The following is a 24,844-nucleotide window of genomic DNA, read 5'->3' on the forward strand; positions in this document are numbered from 1 at the left end:
ACTGCATGTAAAATACAAAGGATGGAGCAGCTAACCACCAGGATGAATCAGGGAGAGCTTCACAGAGGAGGTGACATTCAACCCTCTTAAAGACATGGAGAAAAAGGGAAGAGTTTTCCAGGCAGAGAGAACAGCATAAGCAAAGGCACAGAGGCAGGAGATGGCAGGGCCTGTGTGAGGACTGGCAGGTGCTCTGACACGACTGTATGGGATGTGGTGAGAGATGATGTAGATAAGGCAGACTGGAGTCACAGAGGCCCAATTCTGCCAGTCTTAAGTATTGGGGCATTTCCAGAAAACAGTGAGGAACCATCATAGGTTTCCAAACAGGGCAGTGACATGGTAGGATTTTGTTTTAGAAAAAAATCCCAAGCTATAGCAGTGTGAAGAGCCCTGGAGATGGATGCTGGCACAGGAAGGCAGTGCGTGGAGATGCTGCTTTCTTGGAACCATAAGCTTCTTTCGTGTTTTAATACTTCTGACCAGTCATATTGGATAGAAACCAAATGATTGGTCTCTGTCCCACAAGCTGTCTGGAATTCAGAAATAGGTCAAGGCCCATGATGCTGAGGCCTGGGAACAGGTGAAGATAGATCACCTCCTCACCAGGACCTCAGGGATGTCTCTAGATTCCAGCGGGGATGGCTTTTGCTGCTGAACACACTTGCTGTGGTTCACAGGACCAGTGATGGGGACGTGAGTGGAAGGTGCATGGCCACATTCTGGCATTGTCATTTCTCTTACAGGACCTCAGTGGCCATTAACCTGGCATCTTTGGCCACTCAGCATTAAACCAGAACCCTTGTCATATATTCATTTTCAGAGCTTGCAATGGTGCAGGAATAAGGGAAGATGCCATTGCATTTCTTCACACAGGTTCCCTAGCACAGTGCCCGGCACATGCGAGTGCTCGATAAAATTTTGTGAACTCAGCCTAAAAATGTCTTTTAGACAAAGACAGTCCCAAAACAGGAGGAACTGATGTATCTCGAGCAACTGTTATGTGCCAAACGTGGTCTGCGTACTTTCACACCCATTAACTCATTCAGTCTTTTTCCCAATGACCTAAGAGGGGGATATTGTCAACAGTAAAGAAACCAAAGCTCAGGGAGGTGAAATAACTTCCCCAAGGTCACACAGAGATTACGTGGTAGAGATGGGAGTTAAATCCAGGCCACCTGGCTCCAGGGCCTGCTCCACTTTCATTCTCAATTCAAGCGCTCTTCTGAGTTTGTGAAATACACAAGGACCTGGCCTCTCCTTCCTCTAACAAGAACACCTATTTCCGATGTATCGCCAGCAGGTACCTTGTGATACGCCCTCCACCTCCACACTCCCCTTTAGGGTGACTGGCTGATTACACCACCCTCTCAGGGTCCCTAGTGATTGCCAAATTCCTGTCGAGAGGAGCATCAGTGGGAAAGGTTACAGGTGAACTCTGGAGCTGACGAGCAGCCTCACACCTAGCTCCCACCACACACCACAGTGGTAACAGCCCCCTCCCCTGGCTTAGAGAGGAGGAAGCTGGAGCTCACCCAATACGGGTGAGGGCAGAGCTGAGATCAAACACGGATCCCCTAAATCCCAGCCAGAACTCCATCCCTCAGCCAGAGGTCTTTAAAGGAATGTGCAGAAGTCTAGGCCCATTTGTCTTTAAACAGAGCAGCTCCACTGTTTTATTTCTCATGCAATGAAGTTCTGCTGGGAGAGAAAATAAGGTTTGAAAACCACAGCAGCCTTGGGCTATGCTGCCTGGATTCTAACAAATGACTCTCAACTCTATCGTGCCAGGCTCCCTTGTAAAGAGGGCTTTTGTTTTCTGTGGATATCCTTAGTTAATTATTTTTAAATAAATAATTCTGTAGCCTGTGGTAGGGGAGAAGCCTCCCCATGACCCATATTTGATCATCCTAGGGCTGGCCCTCTTCCTTCAGCCAAATTAAATAGGCTAAAACCGGAGTCTGTTTGACTTGAGACTGAATCGATGATGGGGACAGGCTGGGAGGTGAAAACACATCTGACTCCCAGCGTTATCACCACTCTCTCAGGAGCAGAGCATCTTGGGGAGGTAAATAGCTGGTCAGGGAGTCAGAGAAAGCGGGAGAAAAACAGGGTGAAGTCCAGTTTCTCCAAAAGGAAAGAACAAGAGGGCAAGGGCCAGGCCTGCTTCCCAAGTTGCTTCCAGGGTAAAGCATCAGTGGTTCCACCAGACATGGGTTCTTTGGAAACTCTTCTGCATAGAAAGGTAATTCCATTTGGCACTTAGAATCTGCCCTAAATTGCCTAGAATTTTAGAGTCTTAGGGCAAATATCTTGGTCTGCATACTTTATACCAGCTCCCTCCTCCCAGCATCCCTACCGTAGTTGCCATTCATTTGGTATTACGCTAGGAGCTTTATAGATGTTGTCTCTAATCCAAAAATGGCCCTATTAAGGAAGCATTCTCTCCATTTGATGAGGGGAAACCAGGGCACAGAGAGAAAAAGTAATTTTCCTAAGATCACACATCAATTAAGAGAAAGTCAGGATTTGAACCTGAGTTTGTCTAGCTCCAGAGCCCACAGTCTTCCAACTCTCTCTCCTTGTTAGAAAATTCTTTCTTTTAATTTCTTTTAAATTCTTCATTGATTTGACATCTACTGCCCTCTTTTCCACTGGACCTAGCTCTACCTTCTGAGCTCACCAGGTTCAGATCTCTTTCTTCTTCTCTTCAACAACACTGTGAGCTGTTGGAAGCATCCTGCTGGGAACCCAGTGGCAAATGTCAGTGGAGAAAAAGGACCTAATTTAACCCAATGGGATGGTGTAGGGGTTGGTAAATAGGAGACCTGGAGCCTAGCAGGCTGCAGAAAGGCACAGAGGAAGATGGACAGGACTGGTCGGGGGTATTGGCTTGGAGATGTGGAAGCCTTTCCTCCTTTTAACTTCATGGCTCCTCTTCCCCCGAAAATGTAGTGCCCTGGACCAATAACTACCAAATTCCAGTGCTGTCCCACTGCCAATACCACACCTACTAGCAGCCCCTTGAATCAAAGGATGAGGAAACCAAACAACCAGAGAAGCCCATAGAGCATGCATCAGGCCACTTCATAGTCAAACAAGTTGCTCTTGAAGGTTTCAACTGGCTTTGGCATTTGTTTGTTTTCTCCCTAGTCCTATTAAGCTCTAGGTCATGTCAGCCTTGGGTAACATCCTTCAGAGGATCCAAGGAAAACTGGCTTGGGTCTCCCTCTAGCAAGCTTTGTCTTAGTGAATTGGAGGCTGCTGGTTATAGCAGCTCACCTGGCCCATGGCGGGGCTTTGTAGCCTCCTCGGGAAGGTGGGGCTCCATTGGGAGGGCAAGAGGCAGGACCGGGGTGGAGGGGCACAGAGCAACAGAATCAATATACTTTATACAGTGATGGCTCTTCTTGGGAAACAGCGCAAAAGAAGTGCAGCCAGATAGCAGGCCTACCTCTCCAAATGATTCCATGCCTAGAGCTTTCGGTCTCCCTCCCTTGCAGGTAGGAACAGGGTCCCCAAAACCTTTTTGTCAAATCCAAAGCGAAAAACAAAAACACGATCTTTCTAAGCTTTGAGCTTAGGATAAGCTGCCCCCAGCTACCTCCAATCTTGTCGTTGGCTGTTTCATGGGCGCATCAGGCAGGACTCTGCCTCTGCCAACTGGACCCAGGTTCTTTGCTCCACTTCAGCTTCCTTCAGTTGCCTGGTCTCTGCCCAGTACTTTCCCTTTCCTGAGCACAGACCTCCGTTTTGTTCCTGAGCAGGAGGGAGGGTCGGAGCAGTGAGGTTGTAAACATGCTTGGTTCTCCCCTCCCTTGCAGACCAAACTGCAGTGGTTTACTAAGCATCCACATCCCGCCTGTGTGTGCTGCCTGCCCCACCTCCTGGCAGACCGCCTTCCCCTGTGCCCTGGAAGTCAGCCAAATGGGACCCCATCAAAGGAATGTGAGTTCCAGAGCCAAAGACTCCTAGCTGCCGCCCCATCCCTGTCCTGCTCTGCCTGTGTCCCCCTGGCCTCTTAGGCTCAGCCAAAATGGTGGGACACAGAGACTGATGCATTTTTCTGTGGCTCTTACAAAGGGTCACCGGGCAAGTGCCTCTTTGTAAAATGGGTCATCTCATACTTTAGAGCCCCACATAGCCAGGAGATGCCAGGGAAACATTTCTAGAAGACTTCTGAAGAGTTAAAAAAAAGTGTTCTTCCCGGGAAGAGAAAGCCAGTCTCATCCCCTAAATCCTGAAAGAATTATGCTGAAGCAATGAGCAGAATCCATTCATTCATTCATTCATTCATTTGACAGATATTTATTGAGTGGCTCCCAAGTGCCAAGGCACTGGGGATACAGCAGTGAACAATACAAGACAGACAAAAACGTCCTGCCCCCATGGAGCCGACATTCCAGAATTCAAGGAGAGGCCGTGCCACTTTCACCCTAGAGAAAGACGGCCGATATTTCTCCTGGGTGGACAGGGGAGGAGAAGGCAACTTTGCTTTCTTGTCATCCACCCTTGAAAACAAGGGGAGCTGAGTCAGTGTTCCAGAGCCCTGGTGGCACTAATGTTCGCTGTCGGGTCTGCCCTGTTTTGCAGGAGTGCGCTACAGCCAGCAGGGAAACAATGAGGTCACTTCCTCCTCAACAATCAGTCACCATGGCAACAGCGCCATGGTGACCAGCCAGTCGGTTTTACAGCAAGTCTCCCCAGCCAGCCTGGACCCGGGCCACAATCTCCTCTCACCTGATGGTAAAATGGTGAGTACACCTGGGCCATTGTAGCTCTGGAGCTGATAAGATAAGAGGCAAAACAAACAGGACTTCTCACAAGGCCTGCCTCAAACAATGAACCATTGTAGCCCCACAGGGGAAAATGGGGGCTGACCAGAGTCGGAACGGAAAGGTACAACTGGTGGCCCAGCCTTTGGCGGGTGGAAGAGGTGTTCGGTTTGAACCCAGCCAATAAATCTGACAGAGCTCTGCTCTCATTTTATTGATTGAATGCCTCATAAAGGAGCAAGCCGGGTGGGACACTGTTTGTTTTGGGGCTGCCAATGACATTTGTGTTGATAAAATGTTCATTCATCCCCCCCACCCCAAGGCCTCCAAAGCCAGTTTTTCAACCCAGAGAGCGCCTCACTTTGAAACAAGCCCCCTCTTTCTCTGCGCCACCACCCCTGGTGCTGGCAAGGAGTTAAGTCAGGATTTAGTGGATGGCGAGAGGTGGCGACAGGATTCTTGAACTGGGGTTTTGAAGGACATTGGATGGCACGCCAGTGCAGATCTCAGCACAAAATGGCAGGCAGGTGGGGTGATGCTTACAGCGTGAGTGAGAAACACTGACTTTAAGGTTACAATGCCCGGGGTTCAGATCCGAGCTCCAGCCCTTGATAGCTGTGTAGCCTTGGGCAGGTTACTGAACTATGCTAGGTCTCTTTTTTTCTCCTCTATAAAGTGGGAGTATAACAATAGGGTTTTGGGGAGAACAAATCTGATCACACATGATTTACTCAGCACAGTGTTCGGGCCAGTAAATATTCAATAAATGACAATGTTGTTGTTATGTTAATGTCAGTGTTGTTCTCTTTAAATAAGGTTTTCTCTATCCATAGCCACAGCCCACACCCAGATGTAAGTTTAGCACACTTGGTGAGGAATAGACTATTTGAATGTGACTTTTCAAGGTTCTAACCCTCTAGCAACACAAGTGCGGGGAGAGCGGCCTATGAGAGAACACAAGCCTCACAACACTAGTGAGGGGAGGGAATGGAACACTTGATTCTTTGGGTCATGCTCTGCGTTTTGGGGTGGGGGTTGGAGGAGCCGCAGTTCCTGCCTTCCACACTCAAGGTGGAGCCGCACACATTCCCTCAATGTGTCTGACCCAGAGGCCCATGGGGGCCGGGGGGGAGGGGCGGGGGGCAGGGGGCAGATGCCATTTTAGACCTTGTGTGCTGTGTGACGTATGTGCTGTGTAGACAACACAGGAATGGTGAGTCACAGGTGATTGAGTCCCTAGCTCCCTGGAGGAAAAACAAAGTGTAGTTTCTGAGGGGAGTGCTGGCCCGGCCAACTCTAGTTTCAGGGGACCTGGGAGTGGTCTCTACAAACTGAGATGGAAGGCCCCTGTGGGAAGCATTTTGCAGCCCCCTTGCCCTCCCTTCATCCCTTAAGCTTCTTCATAAAGAACAGTTTCTGTTAGCTACCTTGTGAGAGGCACAGACAAATCTTTATGAGGTCTTAAGGGTCACTTTGAGACCCAAACCAGTTGGAGTTAAGGATTGCCCAGGTTTCCCTGGAAAAAGGAGCCTGGTGGAAGAGGTCTTGACTTCTCAGTGAATGGAACCCTCCAAGTCTCCGCTCCTATTGCTTGAAGGTCCTTGGGGTTTCCCTTTGAGCCCTCCCGCCCTTCCTCCTAAGACGCAAGCTGCCTCGCCCAGGCCAGGGCTGCTTCAAAGGCAGCCTGCAGACATGATTCTTTATTCCTGTTCTGCTCGGCAGTGCCCCAACGTGCGGTATATTATTGGGTTGATGATTGACCAAGACAGCACACCTCAACGTTAGCAAACACCTGGAAGCTCGTTTGCAGGCACCAGCTTTTCACTAGTGTCCAACACCCTGGCTCATATGTTATGTCACTATCACTGGGTGCCCAAATTCAAGAGTCTGCTTTCAGTTAATATATAACAAGTCCATCACAGATCTTGGTCCACCACGGCAAGAGTGGAATATGGTTAAAAATAACTCCTGCAAGGGAACCAGGGTGTCCAAGTCTTGGACTGTGTTATTTATCAGCAAATAGGATGGACATTGCTTAATTTCAGTTTCCTCATCTGTGAAGTAGGGGATAATAATGCCTGCGTCATGGAGTTGATGTGAGGATTGCTTGTGGCTCAGCTGTTCTTTGGGTAGGCCATGTAAGGAATGACAATCTCTGTGTGCTGACTTTCAGTAGGACATGCATTTGAAATCTTCCCCCAGGGATTGGTTTTAGAAATAATGCTGATCCATTTGAACCTTCTTTTGCATTCTCTGTCTGTCCCCTACCGCATGCCCAAATGGCACACACTGACAAAGAACTGGCCAGGTTTAGGGTTGCAAACTGTGAGTGTTGAACCTTGTTTTTTAAAAAAGCTTGTCCTGGATACTTCCACAGTATCAAGCAGTATGGTCTAATGGTGGAAAGCTCAGGCTTTGGAGACAAATAGCCCGCTTTCAATGCCAACTCTACGACCTGGGCACATTTCTTAACTTCTCTAAACATCAGTCTCCTTGTCTTCAAAGTAGGGATAATAATACTAACCTCATAGGTTCCAGGCACGTAAAGCATTTAGCGTAGTGAAAGACCTGCAAATGGCAGCATTCACATAAGTCAAGATCTCCAAATTATCATGTCAGGATCCTGACTGATATCCTTGGCAGCTCCCTGGCTCCCATCAGTCCTGGAGGCAAAGAGAAAATAATGGTTGTACTTTAGAGTGAGAAGGAACTTGACCAAGGTTACCCAAACATGGTAAGTGGATAAGATTTAACCTCCAGCAAAACTGGGTTTGAATTCTGTCTTCCTCACTTACTAGTCAAGTGGCATGGAGCTAGTCTCTCAACTCTTCTGAGGATCAGTTTCTTAATCCGTCACATAGGGGCAATGTTAATAATGCCCTCCCTATTTGTGTCATTATCTATTGAGGACAGTTGGTGAAAGCATTTCACCGACCCGAAGCTGTACACATTTACATTGCTTTTATCATTGGCATCCACGTTTCTACTTTACCATTAAAACCAAACATTGAAATGGCAGAGATTACTGTCACTTCTTGACTTTCTCCAAAGGACAACATAACCCAAGGGAAGTTGAAGGCAGGTTACTGATTTTTTTTTTTTTTTTATGACTCTGACATTTTGAAAAACAAGTCTGGCAAACAGGCTGGTTCCCTCTTGTTTGATGTGGTCAGAATTCCTTCTTGGTCACGTGACCCCTAACTCATTTCTTGATGCTCATTTTAAAAACACAAACAAACCTGTTTGGTTTTTTCTTTCCTTTTTTTTTTTTTTCAAATTAACCTTGGAAGCTATGGGGTTGACCAGAAGGGCAGGGCGGGAGATAGTGTCTTACCTGGGTGCTGGTGTGAGACCTACAATCTGAGAAGCTCTGAGTTATGAGAAATGGAAGAAGAGAACCTGGACTACTCAGCCATCCGGAGCATGTATCCTAACCCTAAAGCACCTCTCAGGGTCCCTGATGCCATCAGGAAGGTCTGGCTTAGGTCAGAATGAGGGAGAGGTGCTTTCTTAATAATAATTTTTAAAATTATTTAAAAACTATAAATAGTAAACCACTTTGTCATGAAAACAAGTAAGTGTGTGTGTGTGTAAAACTGATAGTTGCTTTGGATTTATGGGGAAACACTGGAAGCATTTCTGATAACATCAGAATCAAAGCAAGCACATCTATTACAGCTGTTATTGTTTAATACTATTCAGAAAGTTCTAACCCATGCAATATGACAGGTACACAAATTAGGACTAGCAAGGACAAGACCCTATCAGCACAATCTGCTGATGATGCCATTAGACACTTAGAAAAATGAAGAAAATCCATAAGGAAAAAACACTATTAGGAATAAATAAAAGAATTCAATCCTCAATAAAAGGATTCTCTTACTAATCTGACATTAAAATATAATGGTGAAACGGAATGGGGGTACCTGGGGCCCAAGGCTTATTTAGTAGCTTCGTCATTATGATATCAGCTCCTTAACAACCACAACAAAAATGTAGTGTATAGTGGGGATTTGGAAAAAGCAGAGAAGCCCAATAATGGCTGATCTCCCCCAACTCTCAGTAATAAGTGTTGGAGTGGGGAGAAGTCCTCTATTAAAGGTAAGAACTTGAGTTCTAGGGTCGGACAGACATGGGTTTCAATACCAGAGGTACCACTTATTAGTTGTGGGATTTTTTTTTTCAGGGACAGGTTCACCCTGAGCTAACATCTGTTGCCAATCTTCCTCTTTTTTTCTCCCCAAAGCCCCAGTGCGTGGTTGTGTATCTTAGTTGTAGGTCTTTCTAGTTCTTCTATGTGAGCTGCTGCCACAGCATGGCAACTGACAGATGGGTGGTGTGGTTCCACAACCAAGAAACAAACCCAGGCCACCGAAGTGGTGAAAGCGCCGAACTTTAACCACTAGGCCATCAGGGCTGGCTCAGTTGTGGGATCTCAAGCAATGTACATATCTACTCTGAGCTGCAGTAGTTTCATCAGCGAGATGGGAATGGCAGAGTTAATGCATGAGGAGTGCTGGAGAGCTTCCCTGGGCTTCCGCCTGGTCCCTAATCTGCCACACTGGGGAATCCCAGGGCATTTGTTTCGTTAATATTTTTAGCAATCAATTGTCTTAGCACCAATAATATAGAAGGCACAGGGCAAAACAGAGGGTACTTCCAAAGTGAGCAAGCGACAATCATATGATACACATGAGCAGGAGAACCTCTGAGGCAGGCAAGTAACTCAGATGGTCAGCAAAGAGAAGCGCCATGAGGAAAGGGATTATTGTCTGTTTTACTTCCTACTCTATCCTCACCAACTAGAACAGTGTCTATCCCACATAGGTGCCTAATAATTGTTACTGAGTGAATGAATGAATGAATCTGTGAATTAGCGGTGCTAAATCATGTCATTTTGGACACTGTTCTTGGTGGTCCCCAATTCTGCTCATGCTGCTCTTGTGTTTTCTCTCCAGCAGATCTCAGTCTCAGGAGGAGGTTTGCCCCCCGTCAGCACCTTGACGAATATCCACAGCCTGTCCCACCATAATCCCCAGCAATCTCAAAACCTCATCATGACCCCCCTCTCTGGAGTCATGGCCATTGCACAAAGTAAGCTCTCTTCTTGGTCAGTAAACTTGTGGGCAAGGAGGATAAGAATGGGAAGTGAGTCAACATGACACAAAAAGGACTAAAGAAGACCCCCTTCAAACTCACCCACCAGTTGTAGATTTGATTCAACTTTTTTAGTTCCTTATTTCTCTCCTCAACAAATTTGGATGGTTTAGCCAAAAACAAGAGAAAATTGTGGAGTGGAGTTGAATCTAGGTCACCGCTTACCAAGTGTGCACCCTGGGTCAAATCATTGAACCTTCATGAGGTTCAATTTCCTCATCTGTAAATGGGTTGCTGAGGCGGTCACATGACTGTGTAGAGACATCCTTGTAAATCTATGAAGCGTGAGCGTGTAGAATATTGTAGCTTACACTTTCATCCAGAGTTCAATTTCTATCCCTAAGTATGTGGAGATTTCCCAGGAGGTTGCACTAGTGTTTCTTTGGTGAAGATGGAGCAAGACATGATGGGCTTCCCTCTAAAGGGGGAGTTTTGTGTGGTTATACGAGACCTCCCTGGCCAGTGGTAAAAACACACTAAGAGGGAACTCTGAAGGAAACTGTCATAGCATCTCTGAGTCATGACAACTTTAAGGAGAGTTAAGTTGTGTATGCCCATGCCTGAAGATGGGGAGCTGGAGCAGGTCCTTCCAGCTCCAAGAGGTCCGTGTTCCACAGCGAGCCTGTGCCTCGTCACAGATGGGCCATTTCTGGGCATGGGAAGACTAGCATGGGCTGTGTCTGTAGATGCCCCTCTCCAAGTTTTAATGTTGATGAGTATTCGGCATATTTTGAGCTTCATCATGACAGCTCAGGCCAAGTCTTCACTGTGGCCCCAGAAAGTATTCCTGGGAAGTCTCGGGAGAGATCCAAGGGTGGCACATTGCTCATCTTTCTTTCAAGCTGGGATTGCCCATTGTCCTCGTGGCCTCCCTGCTATTGAGTGCCCATGTTGACTGCCTCCTTGTTTTGTTCCTGCCTTTTCTTCTCCTTCCTCCCTCTCCCCCTAAATCAGCTCTAGCCAGGGTAGCAATTTGGATCACTTCTGAAAAGAAGGACTTAGGCGCTCTTTGAGGGCAAAATAGGGCTAGGCCCATAAGAGGCACACAGGTTTACTGAACGAGTATGTGTGGCTCTCACTCTCTCCCTAGCTGCTCAGAAATTGATGCAGTCCGCACTTATTTTTGCAGAAGGAAATGGGAATGGAGAAAATTTTAGAGGATTCGCAAAATTAAAAGTTATTTTAAATTTACTGCCTTTTCACTGGGCCCTCTCCAGGAATATGGTAACCATAGTCATCCCAACGTTTGAGAATGAGATAGGATACCTGAAAGCAGCTTGCTTGCCTTCTAGAAGATTTGATTAAAAGGCCCATTTGTAAAATATCCCACCTCTTTATTTCTACAACCAAAATGACACACGAACTGTCCCACTTAACTTCTTTCTTCCCACGTCAAGCTTTGGCTGACACACACAGTTGTATATTGTCTTGGGCACTATCTGAACTAAAATTTTCCCTGGGGCTATTCCATATTTTTCCATTTTGTTCTTTCTAATTTCTTCCACCCATATTTCTCTACCTTCTCACAATAATCTTAATCTCCTACTGCAGATGGTCAATACCAGAGTGTACACTGACCTTGCAAGGGTGTGTTTGTGTGTGTGCATGTGTAAGTTCCTGCGCACGCACGTGTATGTATACTTGGAGGAGGGGAGCATGAAGAATGGTGAAGGTCACCAGAAAGCTTGGCTGAGACACAGTGGTCCTACCCTATGGAGGGCCAGGATGAAGAATTGGTTGCAGGCATCTTCATTTAGCCGACTCATGTCCTGTTAAGTCCATGGGCCCTGTCTCAGGACTGCAGGCGCCCATGGAGAATGTGATAACAACTTATTTGGCCATGCCAATTCCTCATTCTCTACTCATCTACTGGACTGGATAACATGCTTCTTAAGCAGGAACCAGTGCCCAGAAAATGGATGAAAAGGCCAAGAGTCACACTCCATGGGAGCTAGAATGACATCAGTGGCTCTTGATCCTGGAATTGAGGCACACCAGGGTCACAGACTGTTGAAAATAAGATTCCTGGGCCTCACCTCTAAAGGGTCTGACTCATTAAGTCTTGGGTGGGGCCTAGGAATGTATATTTCCTAAAGAGCTCCCCTAGATGATTCTAAAGCGCAGACAGGTTTCAGAGCTATGTCCTCAAATGTCATCCACTCTAGACAGGATAATTTGCTTTTCTGGGCAGAGATTTCCCAAAAAGGTCAATTTCAATGGGCTCCAGGGAAAATAGCAAATCCACGAGGCTTCCTAGGAGACTGAGACCATAAGTAGGAGGTAGGAAACGGAAACAGGATATCAGGGTTCAGATGGGCTTGGGGAAACCCTGAGCCCCTGGGGAATTGGTCATAGTGCTATTCTGAGGGTGATCAGAGGACCCCGCCCCCCAACCCCACCCAGGAGGGGGCTTCTTTCCCTTCACTTCTGCCCTGGGATCTTGCCTTTTTGGTTTCTGATAAAGGTCTCAGCTAAAGCTGTAAGTAGGCAATTGTTGAGGACATTGCGCTATCTCCATCAAGGACCTCCCTTGGGTCTGCTTATGAAACCCTCTCCGTTTCAGGAAAGGCTCTCTAGGTGCCCCCTCTACATTTGCCTAAAAGAGACCTTTTTCTGGATTTCCTTCTTCATCTCATCCTCCCCCTGCCACTTCTCAGCAACAAAGGCAAAGGAATATTGGGGGCTCCAGGAAAGAGGCTGGGGTGTCTTCCCCCTGAACCTCTTGTCCCCACTGCCACCCTGCCTCCGCTGCCTTCTGCGGAGTCCCACCCAAGGAGCAGAGAGAGGGCGGGTATCAGGGACCTAATCTTTGCAGTGCTGGCCCCAGTTCTAAAGAGGCCTCAGGATACAGACACAGTACAGATCCACAGAGGCCCTCATACCCCCAGAACAGAAAGATAGCAAGACCCACTATAACTGCCAACCTTTAACTTACTACTTCCTCCTTCCAATACCTCGTCCTTTTGATGTCATAAGCCCCGTGCTGCCAGATAAGATATGCCCACTTCATGGACTGGCTGAGTGCCAGTGTTTTTTCCCCTCTCTGCTCCTGTCAAGAGAATGAGCACCTGACCTCCCTCAGGGGCTTTGCACAGTCTGCTAGATGAGGGTCTTCAGGCTTCAGACTCCCAGGAGAGTGGAGCGGGGTTTGGTTTTTTATCAGAATGTGGGTCCCTGCACACTCCTGCCCTCTGCTGGACAGACAGATCCAGGCAATAATCTGCACTTTTGAGTGGACGCCTTTAACCCTGCGCTGAGGACACCGGGCAAGCCTCTCTCATGGTCAGGCATGGATGGAGGGGGCAAGCAGCCTCACCTTTCCCAGGGCCTTGGCAAACTCAAGGGAGCTAAGTTTCAGGAGGTCACAGGATGACCTTGGGAGACTCTTAGGCCTCAGTCAGATCTATTTAAAGCCTGTTTCCATCCACAACTCACTGTGGAACTTGAGCAAGCCACTTGTTCTCTCCGAGCTTCAGTGTCTTTGTCTATAAAGTTGCTTCCCATGCAACCTCTTACGTAACAGCCTCAGCCCAGTGCCTGGCACACAGCAGAGGCTCAGTCGATGACCATTCCCATCCATTCACCTCTCCTCATCCCTGAAGCCATCTCTGATCTTTCCCTCTTGCTCCCACAGGCCTCAACACCTCCCAAGCACAGAGCGTCCCTGTCATCAACAGTGTGGCCGGCAGCCTGGCAGCCCTGCAGCCCGTCCAGTTCTCCCAGCCGCTGCACAGCCCTCACCAGCAGCCCCTCATGCAGCAGAGCCCGGGCAGCCACATGGCACAGCAGCCCTTCATGGCCGCAGTGACTCAGCTGCAGAATTCACACAGTAAGGACCTGGGCATGATAGGGAGGGAGCACGAAGGGCCCTCGGCAGCCAACCTCTTCCCTCTCTTCTTGGAAGTTTATTGGTTTGGATGCTTTTCCCTACCTCTGATCAGCCAAGACAATCTGTCACACATAACGGTTGTGCAGTGCCGTGCCTTTTCGAGGCCTCTGCTCTGCCCTCAAGATTCCCCAGGGAAGGTTTGAAGAGGACAGTTATGGCCTACATGGAAAGGGGGTTTTCAGAGAAAGCTGGAGTAGCATATAGATGGAGCACATGCCACAGTCCCCCTGCCACCTTCCACCAGTCAATCACAGCACCTTTGCCCAATATGCCTCAACTTAGCCTTTTCAGTCCAAAATTCCAAGCAGCCATTACCAAATGATCAGAGCTGGTGTATAATTTGCATCCTATTTGCCTTCTCTGAAATTGAAGAATCCTCTAGAGTCCCCATGCCCTCCAATTTATACACCCCAAATATCTCTAATCAAGAACCATGAACATTTCAAGCTGGAAAATACCACCTGCACGTCATCCTGGATAAGGAATATTAGCGTTTCTGCCCCCGACACAGAGACTATTTCTCATGTCCAATTTCTACACCTACCTTCAGTCTATCTTTCAGCCACTTACAGCCCATCTGTCCCCCAGCCCCTATATCTCTGATCCCCCATCCTGAGCCCCAGGCCCCCAGTCTTCTGGCTATGTCAGGCTATAGCCCCTGGCCTACGTGTTTGGGGAGAAATCATGGAAAGAATGGCTTCCCCACTTCAGGCACGGTCCTACAGGAACACCAGAGAAGTCTCTGGAATAGAATGATAGTCTCGGAGTCAGACAGACCTAGATTTAAATCCTAGCTCTGAGACTTACCAGCTACGTAGCCATTGGTAAGTTCCTTAGCCACTCTGAGCCTCAATTTCTTCATCTATAAAATGGAAATAATGTGCATGTAGAGTGATTATGGAGATGAGATAAAAATAGGTATGAACTGTATCTGGTAAGGTAAAGAGGTATAGAAAGGCTAATGACTACTTATTAAGGGACGCCTTAACAGGAGGAGGCAGGAACGGGGAAGAGGATGTTGGTTTCTCCTGGCTGCCTCGGGCAGAGCTGTGGCTAGGAGGGAGAACAGTCAAGTTCAGCCTTCTTCTGTCCTGGGGCTCTGTCTATCCCCTCTCAGGCCTGCAGAGCTGGTTTCTAAGCACCATCTCACATTCCAATCACATTTTCGTGGCTTCTAAAATATCTGCCACAGCGTGTAGCAGAGTCAGGGACCACATGTGCTCCACTTCGCTTCCTCCTGGGGCCTGACAATATGCCCCCCATGTGCCCCCTCACCTGGGCAGCCTTCCTCAGTGGCCAAGCCTGAGTGGGACAGTCAGAGAGTGGTCACCAGTGACCTGTGGACTGCTGAGGCCCAGCTGGGCTGGCTGGCTACAAAGAGGTGGCCCACGGGGCCCCAGACCAGAAAATAACCAGCCTCCCTACACAGGAGGGGCAAGCTGAGGCAGCAGGCCGTGACCTTCACCCCCGTTCCCCGCCAGGGACTCCTTGGTGCAAACAGGCTGGTCCCTCCCTCAAGACCAAGTATCCACATGCTTTCATTCCTTGGTCATGTAACCAAGAATTTATAGGAATCTTATGGATAAATAGCATGAGTCAAAAGGTTCTAGACTTGGTGGACAAGTACTGGAAAAAACTAAAAAACAAGTCACATCCTCCAGGAGGTTCTATTTGAATCTAGTCTCCCTTTGTCCATTGTCCTTCACATTTCTGTGATGTCATAAGTCTATGATGTCATTTTAGTGCAAACCAGAACAGCTCAGAACGTTACAATTAATTATACCTGTGTCTAATTACAATTATTAATCAATCTACAATCGCTAGCATGAGACCCAGTGCTTGAGTGATGGCAGAAATGGTAAGCATGTGCTGGCCAGCTCATTCATATTTGCCAGCTATTTAAAACTTTTTTTGACTTAAAATCTCAGAAGTACCACATATGCCTAAGGGTTACCTATTGATGCCCAGGCATCTAACACTTTATTGAAAGTCAAGGGAACAGAAGTGCTGTCCACCACTACATACTAGGCACTGTGCAGAGCTGTTTATTTATTTGGTACAAAACGCTTTAAACATGATCTCTTCTAATCCTACAACAGATATCATTCCCATTTTACAGGTGAGAAAACTGAGGTTAAGTAACTTGATTAAGGAGCCAGAATTTAAACACATGGTCATTCTTTTTACCACATCGCACTACCTTCCCAAACATTAGCGCCACCATCAACATGCTTTTTTTTTTTTTTTTTTTTGCTGAGGAAGATTCACCCTGAGCTAACACCTGTTGCCAATCTTCCTCTTTTTTTTGCTTGAGGGAGATTAGCTCTGAGCTAACGTCCATGCCAGTCTTCCTCTATTTTTCATGTGGGCCATTGACACAGCATGGCTGACAAGTGGTGTTGATCTGTGCCCGGGGTCCAAACCTACAAACCCAGGCCACCAAAGCAGAGTGTGCTAAATTTAACCACTAGGCCAAGGGGTCAGCCCTCACCATCCCCTTTTATCTGCCCAGGGAAACGGGAGCTATGATGTGGGTGGGGGGTTTGTAGCTATGCGTATGCCTGTGTCATCTTGCCTTGATTTTGTCTTCACTCTGTCTTTCTAGTGTACACACACAAGCAGGAACCCCCCCAGTATTCCCACACCTCCCGGTTTCCATCTGCGATGGTGGTCACAGATACCAGCAGCATCAGTACGCTCACCAACATGTCTTCCAGTAAACAGGTAATGCCAGTAGGAGGGAGGAGGGTAATGACTAAGGCTATTGATGTGCGGAGAATGTGGCAAGTGTAGACTCGGCCATAAGTCTGGTCCTTGTGAGGCACCCTGTTCCTCGATAAAGGAATCCTTGAGGTCACAGGGCAAAGGACATGGGCCACAGGCTAAAGAGGTTTGTTGCTCCCCCAGCGTCCCAAAGTTTCATGCCTTACAAGAGGAACCCCTGAGGATTTTCCACAAATTAATCAATGGAGAAAGTGAGTAGTGAGTCAGGGGTCCTGAGGCTGATTACCCCAGTCCAGGACCCATGCTGGACCCAAAACGCTGTAAACTCCAGAGGATGACCCAAATCTACCAACCCTTGGGGACTCCCCGGTAGACAGCCTGGCCTTTCCAGGGGCCTGCATTCACTTGGTGTTTTATTGGGAAACTTAGAATCAACTTCTGACTGCACTGAAGGTGGGGAATCCAGAGGCTTAGTCACCATTTCAGCTGATGACTAATTCCCACCTTGACACAGAGGTGATGGAATAGTAAAGACGACCAGTGGCGAGGCTCCTGGCTGAGCTTAGACAACTGGACTGTAATGGGACACCAAAAGTTAGAAAACAGGACAAGATGTCTGAACACAGGTGACACACAGAATAACACAATAGGACCTTTTAGCAGCTGGGGTCCGTGAAGCGTGGGAACTGTTTGGCCTTTATTGATTACTTGATAACTAGGCGACAACCTTGAACTTCATGTCAGGGGCTCTCAGCAGAGTTTGGTCTTGTTAATTGTCTTTTTTCCACCTGAGCCCTGCAAATCACACCTCGTCACAGCTCACCCCCTGCCATGTGCTTCCGAGCAAGGTCTTTCATGGGCTTGGGGCTCTCTGTCCTTTCCTTTGCCCCCGTCTCCTCTACTCCTGCAGCGTTGTGAAGCAGGCAGGTTCTCTTCCTGGTTTTGCCACTTGTTTGGTGACCTTGACCTCCCAGAGCCTTCATTTCTTCATCTTTAAAGTGAGAGTTGTAACATCTACTTGCTCTGAAGATTCGATGAGATCATGTAGATTAGGTGCCTGGCACGTCTTGGGCTCTGACACACACACACACACACACACGACCGAGGTGGCCAGGCTCTGGAGTTGGGGGAGAGGGAGAGGTGTGTGGGACCTGCTTTGCTCCTCTTCTCTCACCCCATGGAAGATGAAAGGACACCCTGGTTGCCCTGCCCTTCGACTCCCGTGCGATTTCCCATTCTTTGTAGTCAGGAGGGAAAACATTTATCTGTGCTCACAAATCTCAATCAGGGGGGCAGCCAGGCGCAGCAGCCCCGCTTGGGAATACCTTCCCCTTTGAAAGGTTTATCAATCCATCTGCTGCTTGGCCAGCCCTAGACAGGACTGTGATTAATTATTCCTGTCTTTCCCAAGTTGACTTTGATGCTTGCTTGTTGAAACAAGTCCTCTGAATTCAGGAAATGGTCTCTTAATCAAAATAGTTCAAGATGCTCTCTGAGACGCTGCACTGGCCCCCAGATGGCTGCTCCCCTCCACTGGACAGAGTGGCCAGCCGACCTTGAAGCTGCATGAACGGCACTCGAGAACTACTGTGAAGTTGTCTCAAGTCCCTGGACATTTCAGGAGTCTGCCGATAGATTCATTTCTGGGATGATGAGGATGATGATTATACTTAGTATGGATAAAAATTTCCATGTAGCACTTTACAGTTTATTCTTCTCATGAACATTATCTCATCATTTCCTTTTTATTGAAACCTCCCGAGAAATACAAAGAAATGAACTGAGACTCAGAGATGGAGAGTGACCTGCCCAAGGCCACACAGATGATAAATTCTAAAGCTGGACCTCCAGACTTTGGTCTTTGACTCTAAATCCTGGACTATTTCCAGTGCCTTCCAACACCCGTCTTTAAAATACCCATGTAATTACTGATCTTGTGGTCTTTAACAGTCAGGAACAAGAGTAAAAATTAAGCCCAGATACTGTATTCCCATTAGGAAACTTTCTTCCTACCAACTGGGAGAGGCAGAATGAAGTAAAATGAGGGCAAAGGTGCTGCCTGCTGATGGCAGAAGGAGCCCAAGGGGAAGAAAATTTTTACAAACTCTGTTCTGAAGGCATAGGGTCAGAAGAGAGTTCCGAAAGAGACCTGGTGGCAATTCTGCTTTTTCTTTGTTTTACAGTATTATTTTCCAAAAGGAGTTTCAAGGCCATTGCTGGGAATCAGGGGCACCTGGGTGTGAGGAGAGGCGGATTCCTTGATCAAATGTGTTGGGAAAACGACTGGATTAAACGAAAACCCCACAGGGCAGGGCTTCTCGGAATCTTTCCCGTGCTGATATGCGCGTTGAACAGGTCCATTAGCGTGCACGACTGGGTCAGAGGGACCCATCCTGAGCCTTTGCCACTTTCGAGGCATGGTAGAGTGCTAGGAAAAGCCAACAGACCTGAGCTAATCCCAGCTCCCTCACCCCTGCTACGTGACCTTGGACAATTAATTTGCTGCTCTGAGACTCAGTTTCTTCATCTGTAAACAGGAAGGGGTTGGGGTGGAAATCCCAACCCCATTGCAAAGGATATTCAAAGTCCCTAAGAGAGTGCCTGGTGCACAGTCAAGGACTCAAAGTGGGAGCTCCCGCCCTGTTCCTTCTCCTCTCTGTCTGTGATCCTTTAGGAGACGCCTTCCATCGACACCTGCCATCTGTAACTCAGTGCTTGGTCTGCACGTGGTCAAAGGAGGTTCTGCCAATAAAAGTGCTCAGGATTAGGGCTGATTCTGAAGGGCATCCCGCCTATTGGGCCTGGGCTCCAGATCACTGCTTCCCGTTCTCCTGCTGACACACAACCATCCTCTCACCCACCTCCCAGGAAAAAAGCAAATAGTTCAGCGGCCTCTCAAAGCACCCAAGCCCTTGGTGCCTAGCCAAATGCCTGGGCTATAGTAGATGTCAGTAAATAGGAATGAATGAATGAATGAATTCAGAACTAACGTGTTTTGAGCGCCTCCCATTTGCCAAGCTGCGTTCCCTCCAGGGTGCTTTTCCATCTTATCTTTCCTGGCTAACCCTCCCACCCATCCTGCAAGCAAGGTAGATATTTTTATGCCTGATTTACAGAGCGAAAAACTGAGGTTCAGAGATGGGAGGGATCTGGCCAAGTTCACACGGATGACAAATCTGGTTTGGATTTCCAGCCCTAGATCTTCTCCAAATTCATTAAACAACACTCACCTTCTAATATCCATGTTTAAACACTCATAGAAATGACCCAAGGTTAAATCAGGCGAAAGCCAGGATTTGAACTTGTATCTGTCTGATCCCAGCATTTCTGGTTGTCAAGACAGACATGCCCCAGGGGCTTGTGGATCAGGTTTCAGGGACCCCAGGATGGGACTTTCTGGTTGGGAATCCTTCTGCAGCCACTCCCGTCTGTCGTTTCCAGAGCTAGTGCCTCCCCCCATCAACCTTGGGAGCTGGCCGGTTACCCTCTGAGTGGGTCTGTGCCTGAGCTCCTGTAGAACACAGCCTGCCAATCTGGAAACCAGAGTGCCGCTAGCACTGACCTCTGTTAGAACAAGTGTGGGCAGGCTGTGAGCTGATGCTATTTCCACACCTTCTCTACCCACTGCTCCGCTTCCCAGTTTATAGAGAGGTCAGGAGAGGGCCCCTAGAGCAGTCACTAGTCAAGGGTGCTGACAAGAAGGAGGTGGGCGGCTTTGTCATAAATCCCCTGCAGCTGCTCCCCTCCTCCCTGCCTTCTCCGCTGGTGGAGAGGCGGTGTGGTCTGATGACTAAGAGCACCGACTTGGGAGTTAGGCAGACCTGGGCTCAAGGTTCTACCACTTTCTCCCTGTGTGACCTCAGGGAAAAGTCTTAGCCTCTCTGAACTTCAGTTTCCTCACCTGTAATATGAAGATAATGATTCCTCTGTTGTGGGATGGTTGAAAGAACTAAATTCACTGAGACTCGTAAAACACAGCTCAGTGCTTGGCCGGAAACATCCAGGCCATGGCAGCCGGCTCAATCTTGGCTCTCCCTGATGGCACCCCTGAGTGTCCCTTGAGCTTGGGAAGGAGGATTTCAGATGGCAAAGTTCATTTATTTCCCCCTGTTGCCCCATTCAGAGGATAGAAGTGATCTTACATAGTGTTTAAGAGCACAGGCTTTTCTGTTGTGAGACCCTGGCAAGTTACTTATGATCTCTCTAGCCTCAGTTTCCTCATCTGTAAAATTGGAATTATAATCATTACTTTTGATTAATAGAACTATAATTAGTCTAGCTTAAGTTAATAATAATAGAAGTGGGTTATCTATACTCCCACTTCCTCACCCCCAATTCTCTCTGGAGACCTCTCCAGGCTGGTTTTTGTCCTCACACTCCACTGAAACCTCTCTTGTCCCGCTCACTCTACCTCCATGTTGCCAAATGCAATGGTTGCTTTTCCATCTCTCTCTCTGACACAGCTGATCACACCTCCCCTTTTCCATCTGGATTTTAGGACATTGCCCCATCCTCGTTCTCCTCCCATGGCACTGACCACTCCTCATTTCCTTAGCTAGCAACTCATCTTCCCGACATTTACTTGTTGGAGGCCCTGGGGCTCATTCTCTTCTGTGCTCACTCCTGGGTGATCGCCTCCAATCCCATGGCTTTGGATCAAGTGTACACACTAATGGATCCTCTAATTATGTCTCCAGTACAGACCTCTCCCCAGTCACAAGGTGCCATTTGCAAATCCCGTGCATCTTTGGCATGTACATGTGCATGTCTAATATACCTGATAAGCCTCTCAAATTGAACCTGCCTAAACAGGAACTCTTCATTTTGCCCCAATATCTCCCTACCCAAATAGGTTCCTCCTTGAGCTTCTCCACTTCCAAAAATGGGGCCAGTTATTCAGGCGAGACACCTGAGAGGACCCTTGATCATTACACACCCCATATCCCACATCCAGCCCATCGATAAGTTCTGCTAGGGGTCCTTCAAAATGCACCCTCAGTCTGACCGCTTCTCACCACCCCATCAGTCCAGCCCCTCGCCTCTCACTGATCTCCTGCAGTGGCCCCTACCTTCCCACCCCCACTTCCACTCTTGCCCCACTACAGTGGGTATATGGTCTGTTCAGCACTCGGCAGCCAGAGTGATCTCTTAAAAAGGGAAACCAATCATGTCACTCCCCTGTCAAAACTCTCCAATAGCTCCGCATTTCACCAAACTGAAATGGAGATGTCCAAGGCGCCGTGTGATCAGACCACTGCCGCCCCGCCATTCTCACGCCTTCCTCTCTTCCCTCTTGCGCTCGGCTTCAGCCGAACCACAGCTGCTGTGATCCCACTTCAGGACTTCCGCATTTGTGGTGTCTTCCGCCTGGAACGCTCCTCACTGCCCATCTTTGCATGCTTGCTCCCTCACTTCATTCAACTCAAATGTCACCGCTTCAAAGAGTAGGGGATCACCTCTCGATCCCCCTCCCTATATGATTCCCTTTACCCTCAAGTCACCCTAACCTCTTACCATGCTTATTTTTCTAGATGATTCATCTCTACTTAAAATTGTATTATATATGTGTGTGTGTGTGTGCATGCTTTTTTTTTAAACTTATTTATTGCTCAAAACCCTCACTAAATTATAAACTCTGTCAGGATGTGGACAGGGTCTTGTTTGCAGCTACATCCGCAGTGCCTAAAGAAGTGCTAAGCACATAGAAGGCACTCAAAAATATGTTAAATAAATGAATGATAATTACCTACCTCAAAGGGCTGATATAAGAATTCGATGCAATCGTGTGTGTAAAGCCCTTAGTTAGCATGGGCCTGGCACACAGGAGGACCTCAATAAGTGTTCCCTATGACCATTATGTAACAAATCCTCTTAGAATGAGGATGTCCTTAGCAATCACCACAGCTACCACCCCTTCCACACGGAGGGCCCTGTGGTCACGCAGAAATCCTCTGGGCGAGGCCCCTATGGCTGGGTGCACCAGGCCTCGGTTCTAAGGGACCACAGTGCACCCCTTATCAGATGTTTGTGTTTAGACTCTGGAGGGGGCAAATAACTCTAGTTCCTTTGACAACATTTAGGGCTCTGCCACCATTTTATTATGTGAGCAAACATTTGATAGCTAGGAAGCCCATCCCTAATGACAGGTCATAGGATCCCGCTGGCGTCTCCTTATCTGCCCTTCTTGTTTGCTCTTCTATTGAAACCTGCAAGGTCACAAGCCATTTTCTCTCTCTTCCACCTGAAATCTGAAAATTGGAGAAAGGCTGATAGTGGGAAGTAAAGAGACTCCAGAGTGGGGGCGGGGGGAGGGAGGAAGAGGAGGCAAAGGGTATCAGAGGACCCTGACCGGGACTCACAAATTTAAAAGGGCCAGAAGGCTGTCTCCTCACACGAATGCACAGCTCCATCCCACTCTGAAGAGTGCTCAGGAGGGTGGCGGGGACAGAGGCAGCTGTGTCCCAGTGTTCATCAGAACAATAATGCCAGGCACCATGCTAACCGCATAATGTATCAGCTCATCTAATCCCACAACAGCCTCCATCCTACAGGTGTAGAAACTGAGGCCCAGCGAGAGAACATGACCAAGAGTACAAAGCTGGAAGAAGACTCTTAACCTCAGAGCATAACAGAAAGAATGTGTGCTGGCAGGTCCCCAGAGCTGGTTTGAGTCTCTGGCTCCATACACCCCTAGTTCTGAAACCTTGGACAATTCACTGACTCTCTTAGAGCCTTGTTTCCCTAATCTGTAAAATGGACATAATGGGAACCTTATATAGAGTTATGCTTGGGAAATAGTAATGGGATAATAGGGCTTTAGTATCGGTGGTAGGTGTCTGTGTGTGTGTGTGTGTGTGTGTGTGTGTGTGTCCTTGAGGGGGAGTCTTGAGAGAATAAGCCATTAAGCCAAAAGGCAGAACCTTCTCCTGAGATGCCAGCAGAAGTAAAAGGGAGGGAGGGAGGAGACAGAGGGAACAAAAAGGTACTCCTGGAAGGAAAAGTAGAGTAATGCTCCACGACACTGAAATGAACGAGGCCCCGGGCCCTGGAAGGGGAGGTCTCTCTGGGCTGGGTGGTGGGGTTCCTCCCACAGGGTTTCTCCATCCATTTTGGGGTCTCCTGCCCTTGGCCCACCTGCAAGTCTGGCGTCAGAGGCCTTCAGCCCTTGGATCTTCTCCCCTGTCCTCTGAGTGTCTTGCCCTAACAGTAACACCGCTGTAGAAAGCCCTTTGCAGTTCCCAAGCGCGTTCCCTGAGGCGGCATTTGAGTAAGTGGTGGTTTCTCATGTGCTTTGTGGCCTTGAGGCTCCAAGTCCATCAGCAGCTTCAGCACAACCTGGGAGCTGACTAGAAATGCAGATTCTTAGGCCGACCGAATCCAAATCTACATTTTAACAGGATCTCTGGTACTCATAGGTCCATTGAAGTTTGGGAAGCAGTGGTCTAGGGGACCCCACCTCTTAGAGGTCTTAGGAAGAGACCCTTACTTCCACAGGAGGCAAGAGCTCCCGTCAGCTGCCGTTGCAGCCTCCCTGAGCACTTTACAAACACCACACTCACAGAAAGAGCAGCCCAACTTCAGGATAAAGGTCGGCAAGTTATGACTATTTCAAGGTCTGTAGCAATTCGCTTCTCTGTTCTGAAGCTGCAGGAAAAGCCAGCTCCCAGGTATTGCTAATGCGAATATGCTTCATGACCAACACTGCAGACCTGAGCAGGTGCTAGGTCCCCAGCCCCCCAGCTGAGCTGGGTCTCGGCTCCCCCTGGAGAAGCCAAACTAGTAGCCCATGTCCCTGCCAAATGCACACAGCTGAGCTCTCTCTCTTTTCTCTTTGCAGTGTCCTCTCCAAGCCTGGTGATGCCCGCACATCACTTACTTTGTGCACAGCAACAAGGACCCTATTTTCCACACCATCACCCTCTGGGCAGCTGTCATGGAAAAACCCAGTGACCTGACATCACCTACAAGAGGTCCCTGCTTACCTGACATCCTGCTGGCGCCTCGGACAATCCGCTCTCGGGAGGCGCAGCCCGAAGCCCAGCTTCCCTTCTATGCAGTATTGTCTCGATGCCTCTCCCAAGATGTAAAGTATTCCCATCCATCCTGGAGATGGGAGACAAGAAACCACGGAAGAGGAAGAGCGAAATCTGTAGTGTCTACATTATGCTCCTTCGTCGAACAAACATGTGAAAACTTGAATCTGTTACTGAAATGAGGAGAGGAGGACACGTGCTATTGAACTGAGCCAAACACAGTGTAAATATCAGCAAACTCCCTCCCCCACCCCCATCCTAACTGA

At 48.2% G+C, this 24,844-nt stretch overlaps 1 protein-coding gene across 7 annotated transcripts in view; it reads left to right on the forward strand.

Annotated features, from left to right (window-relative positions):
* The window catches only part of HNF1B (HNF1 homeobox B), a 50,958-nt gene extending 26,327 nt beyond the window's left edge, over positions 1-24,631 (forward strand). For 3 of the 7 annotated variants that reach the window (XM_014862252.3, XM_014862255.3, XM_014862257.3), the window contains exons 5-9: positions 4,594-4,754; positions 9,734-9,869; positions 13,567-13,761; positions 16,427-16,545; positions 24,383-24,534. In XM_014862252.3, the coding sequence (XP_014717738.1) occupies positions 4,594-4,754; positions 9,734-9,869; positions 13,567-13,761; positions 16,427-16,545; positions 24,383-24,403 (632 nt within the window). In that variant the 3' untranslated portion in view covers positions 24,404-24,534. Of the gene's footprint in view, positions 1-4,593; positions 4,755-9,733; positions 9,870-13,566; positions 13,762-16,426; positions 16,546-24,382 lie in introns of all 7 variants that reach the window. The other 4 variants (XM_014862254.3, XM_014862256.3, XM_070482812.1 and 1 more) reach the window with 3 other exon arrangements.
* The last annotated feature ends 213 nt before the right edge of the window (positions 24,632-24,844 follow it).

The sequence above is a fragment of the Equus asinus genome, chromosome 13 (genome assembly GCF_041296235.1).
Source record: "Equus asinus isolate D_3611 breed Donkey chromosome 13, EquAss-T2T_v2, whole genome shotgun sequence".
Lineage (NCBI taxonomy): Eukaryota > Metazoa > Chordata > Mammalia > Perissodactyla > Equidae > Equus > Equus asinus.